Raw genomic sequence first — 3924 nt, forward strand, 5'->3', positions numbered from 1 at the left:
CAGGCTGTCACTGGTGCAAGGAGCCCCCAGGGCAGAACTGCCTCCTGTCTCCTGGCGGCCTGATGGGGGTGCTGCCGTGGGCACCCCGACTCACGGCGGCCCCTCGCCAGGCTGAGCTCTGCTCCTTGCCCGGGGCCCCGGCTGGAGCCCTGCCCTGGTGCTGGCGGGGTGCTGGCCTCCCCCACTGCCCCCAACTCTCCTCTCCCTCTGCCCCAGGTCTTCGGCCACGGCAAGGCCAATGGGGAGCCCACCTGGGCCCTGCTGCTCACCGCCTGCATCTGCGAGATCGGCATCCTCATCGCCTCCCTGGACGAGGTGGCCCCCATCCTCTCCATGTAGGCAGCTCCTGCCCTGCGCTCCCTGCTGTCCCGGGCCAGACCGAGCCCCTCCTGGCCGCCGGCGCCCAAGCCGATGGATGTGGGGGGGCAGCCCCGCACCCCACGAGCGGCTCAGCCTCTGCCCTGTCCCCCCCGCAGGTTCTTCCTGATGTGCTACATGTTCGTGAACCTGGCCTGCGCCGTGCAGACGCTGCTGCGCACGCCCAACTGGCGGCCCCGCTTCCGCTACTACCACTGGTGCGTGCGGGGCGGGGCGGGGGCTGGCTCCCGCTGGGCTGCCGTGGCCGGGGCTCCGTGGGCTGGCTGTGGGGTGTCCCAGGGGCTGTGCCAGCCTCGGCAGGAGGACATGGGGAGCGGGTCCCCGCGGTGACACTGCTCGGTGCCCACAGGACGCTGTCCTTCCTGGGCATGAGCCTCTGCCTGGCCCTGATGTTCATCTGCTCCTGGTACTACGCGCTGGTGGCCATGCTCATCGCCGGGCTCATCTACAAGTACATCGAGTACCGGGGGTGAGTGCGCCCACGCCAGAGGGGCCCGAGCAGGGAGGGGGTGGCCGGTGCCGGGGGCTTTGGCCCAGGACTCCCTGCTGCCAGCCTGGCCACTGCCCTGCTGGGCAACCGCAGCCTGTACCTGCTCCCCTCTGCGCCTCAGTTTCCCCCGCCGCGCCCGGGCAGGCGCTGCGGAGCATCCAAGCGACACACCCACGGGGCTGGGCGGTGGGTGGCTCGGGCCAGGCCGCGGCCCAGAGAGCGGAGCCGGCTGCCCCTGCCCGTACCCCCTCATGCTCCCTCCTCCCCCAGGGCGGAGAAGGAGTGGGGCGACGGGATCCGGGGGCTGTCGCTGAGTGCGGCGCGGTACGCCCTGCTGCGCCTCGAGGAGGGGCCTCCCCACACCAAGAACTGGAGGTGAGCGGGGGGCAGGTCGCTGGGGGTGTGGGGGCATCGGGGCCCCGGTGGGGTGGGGTGGGGGTGCCGAGACATGGGCCGCGGGACAGGCTGGGGGCGCGGCGCGGGGGCTGCACGCGGGCCCCATGTCACCGGCGCTCCCTCCGCAGGCCGCAGCTGCTGGTGCTGGTGCGGGTGGACCAGGACCAGAACGTGGTGCACCCGCAGCTGCTCTCGCTGACCTCGCAGCTCAAGGCGGGCAAGGGGCTGACCATCGTGGCCTCCGTGCTGGAGGGCACCTTCCTGGACAACCACCCGCAGGCCCAGCGCGCTGAGGAGGTGAGGGCCGCGCCGTGGGGCTGGTTCGGTCTGACCCTGCTGACCTCCGGCCAGGAAGAGCTTTGCAGGCAGCCGCTCCAGCTCTGCCCGCTTCCAGGACCTGGCGCTGCCCTGGGGCCCTTGCCGGGCAGGGAGCCCGGGGGATGGAGGGCTGTGGACGGGCTGCGCCACGGCTGGGCTTCCCCTAAAGTGATTAGGAGCTCGTCTCTGCGCAGCGTCTCTGCGGCACAGACATGTTATAATTTCTCTGAGTAAATATTGCTAATTGCTGCCCTCCCTGCCCGTCAGAGCCTGGCACGGGGACGCCCTCCCGCTTGGCGCGGAGCGAGGGCGGCGTAGCGCGCAGCGTGCTGCCTGGCAGTGGCTCCAGGCCGCGGCAGCCGGCCGCACTCCCGGCGGCAGGGGGCCGGGCGCGCCGCCCCTCCCCACGCCCCCCTGGCTGCTCGCCCCGGCTCCCCTGGCCTCCTGCCCGGGCCCTACCGTGCCGTGCCGTGCCCGGCGTGGGGGCTCGTGCCGGGTCCGTGCGTGCCAGGAGCGCCCTGGGGAGTTGGGTCTGAGCACAGCCCTCTGTCCCCCAGTCCATCCGCCGCCTGATGGAGGCCGAGAAGGTGAAGGGCTTCTGCCAGGTCGTGATCTCCTCCAACCTGCGCGACGGCATGTCCCACCTCATCCAGTCCAGTGGGCTGGGGGGGCTGCAGCACAACGCGGTGCTGGTGGGCTGGCCGCGCAGCTGGCGCCAGAAGGAGGACCACCAGACCTGGAGGAACTTCATCGGTGAGCGATGCCAGCAGGGGACGTGGCCCCAGGCCACGCGTGGGCCTGCGCGGAGGAGATGCCCAGCCCATGGGCAGTGCTGGGATAACCCTCCCAGGAGGTGCTTCCACCCACATCCTACACACACACACACACACACACAGAGCTCCCTGCACACACACACGCATTTGTCCCACACACAGCATCCACATGCACGTGCCCCCCCACTCATGCAGCATGCACATGCACACAGCCATGCCTTACACACACACACACACACACACACACACACACTTCCCTGCATATGCACATGTTCCACACATACACAGCACCATAGATGTGCACATGCACACCGCCCCACACACAGAGTTCCCTGCATACACACACACATACACACCCCTGCCCCCCAGGCCTATGTCCAGCTCCCTCCACATGCTCTGCACATGCAAACATCCTTGTGATGCACAGGCACACACTCATGCCTTGCACACAGCCGCACACATGCAAAGCAGTAAGTGCCCCAGCGCCTGCACCCCTCAGGGCCCTGTCCTGGGCTGGCAGGACCTCACAGCAGCTGGACACGGGGCAGTGCCCAGGGCCAGCGCTGCGGGCCTGCGTGGGGCATGCAGAGCTCGGGGCTGGGCAGGCGTGTGCCGGGGGCAGTTGTGCCTGTGCAGGGCTGAACCGCCCTGTCCCTCCCCCACAGAGCTGGTGCGGGAGACCACGGCCGCACACCTGGCGCTGCTGGTCACCAAGAACGTGGCCATGTTCCCGGGGAACCAGGAGCGCTTCGCCGAGGGCCACATCGACGTCTGGTGGATCGTGCACGACGGCGGCATGCTGATGCTGCTGCCCTTCCTGCTGCGGCACCACAAGGTACCGCTGCCTGCCGCCGGCTCGGGCGGGGGGCGGGCAATGCCCCAGTTTGCTCTGGGTGCTGCTTTGTGGCTGGAAGCCTTGACTCCCCCAGCCCAAATCTCTGAGCTGAATTTCCCCATGGCCTTGGGCTGGTATTTGGAAGCGGGGGGCGGCGGCTGCCCCCACTCTTGTCCTGCAGGCTGGTACTGGGTTCCCAATGCCACCCGCTCCCCCCCGGGCCCATCCCCAAGTGTCCAACCTGAATTTTTTCAGGGACAGGGGTGTGTGTGTGTGGTGGGGTGGGAGGCCCTCATCCCCTCTGTGCAGTCTTGGGGTCCTGGGACCCCATTTTGGGGGGGGAGTTGTACTTTGGCCTCTTCCCTGGTGTGTGTGTTTGTGTGCGTGTCTGTAGATACATTTATATATGTACATACCAATGTACATTTGTGTCTGTATTTGTGCAGCTTTGTGTGTATGTATACACACGTGTATGTACATATGTGTTTATAAATGTGTTTGTGTGTAGCTGTATTTGTGTCCATGTGTGTGCATATTTCATAGATTTCATAGACTTTAGGGCTGGAAGGGACCTCAGATCATTGAGTCTAGCCCCTCCCCGCCCGAAGGGCAGGAAGTCATCTGGGGTCATAGGATCCCAGCAAGATAAGCATCCAAATGTGTCTTGAAGGTGTTCAATGTAGGTGCTTGAACCACCTCCGCTGGCAGACTGTTCCAGACCTTGGGGGCTCGGA

The 3924-nt window shown here is 66.8% G+C and overlaps 1 protein-coding gene across 1 annotated transcript in view; it reads left to right on the forward strand.

Annotated features, from left to right (window-relative positions):
• SLC12A5 (solute carrier family 12 member 5) overlaps positions 1-3924 on the forward strand; it is a 31317-nt gene that overhangs the window by 23796 nt on the left and 3597 nt on the right. Inside the window, 7 exon segments of the mRNA XM_019539792.1 lie at positions 217-335; positions 477-575; positions 728-847; positions 1139-1243; positions 1393-1561; positions 2140-2335; positions 3021-3190. Coding sequence (XP_019395337.1) covers positions 217-335; positions 477-575; positions 728-847; positions 1139-1243; positions 1393-1561; positions 2140-2335; positions 3021-3190 — 978 coding nt within the window.

The sequence above is a fragment of the Crocodylus porosus genome, unplaced genomic scaffold (genome assembly GCF_001723895.1).
Source record: "Crocodylus porosus isolate Cpor-Errol unplaced genomic scaffold, CroPor_comp1, whole genome shotgun sequence".
Classification (NCBI taxonomy): domain Eukaryota; kingdom Metazoa; phylum Chordata; order Crocodylia; family Crocodylidae; genus Crocodylus; species Crocodylus porosus.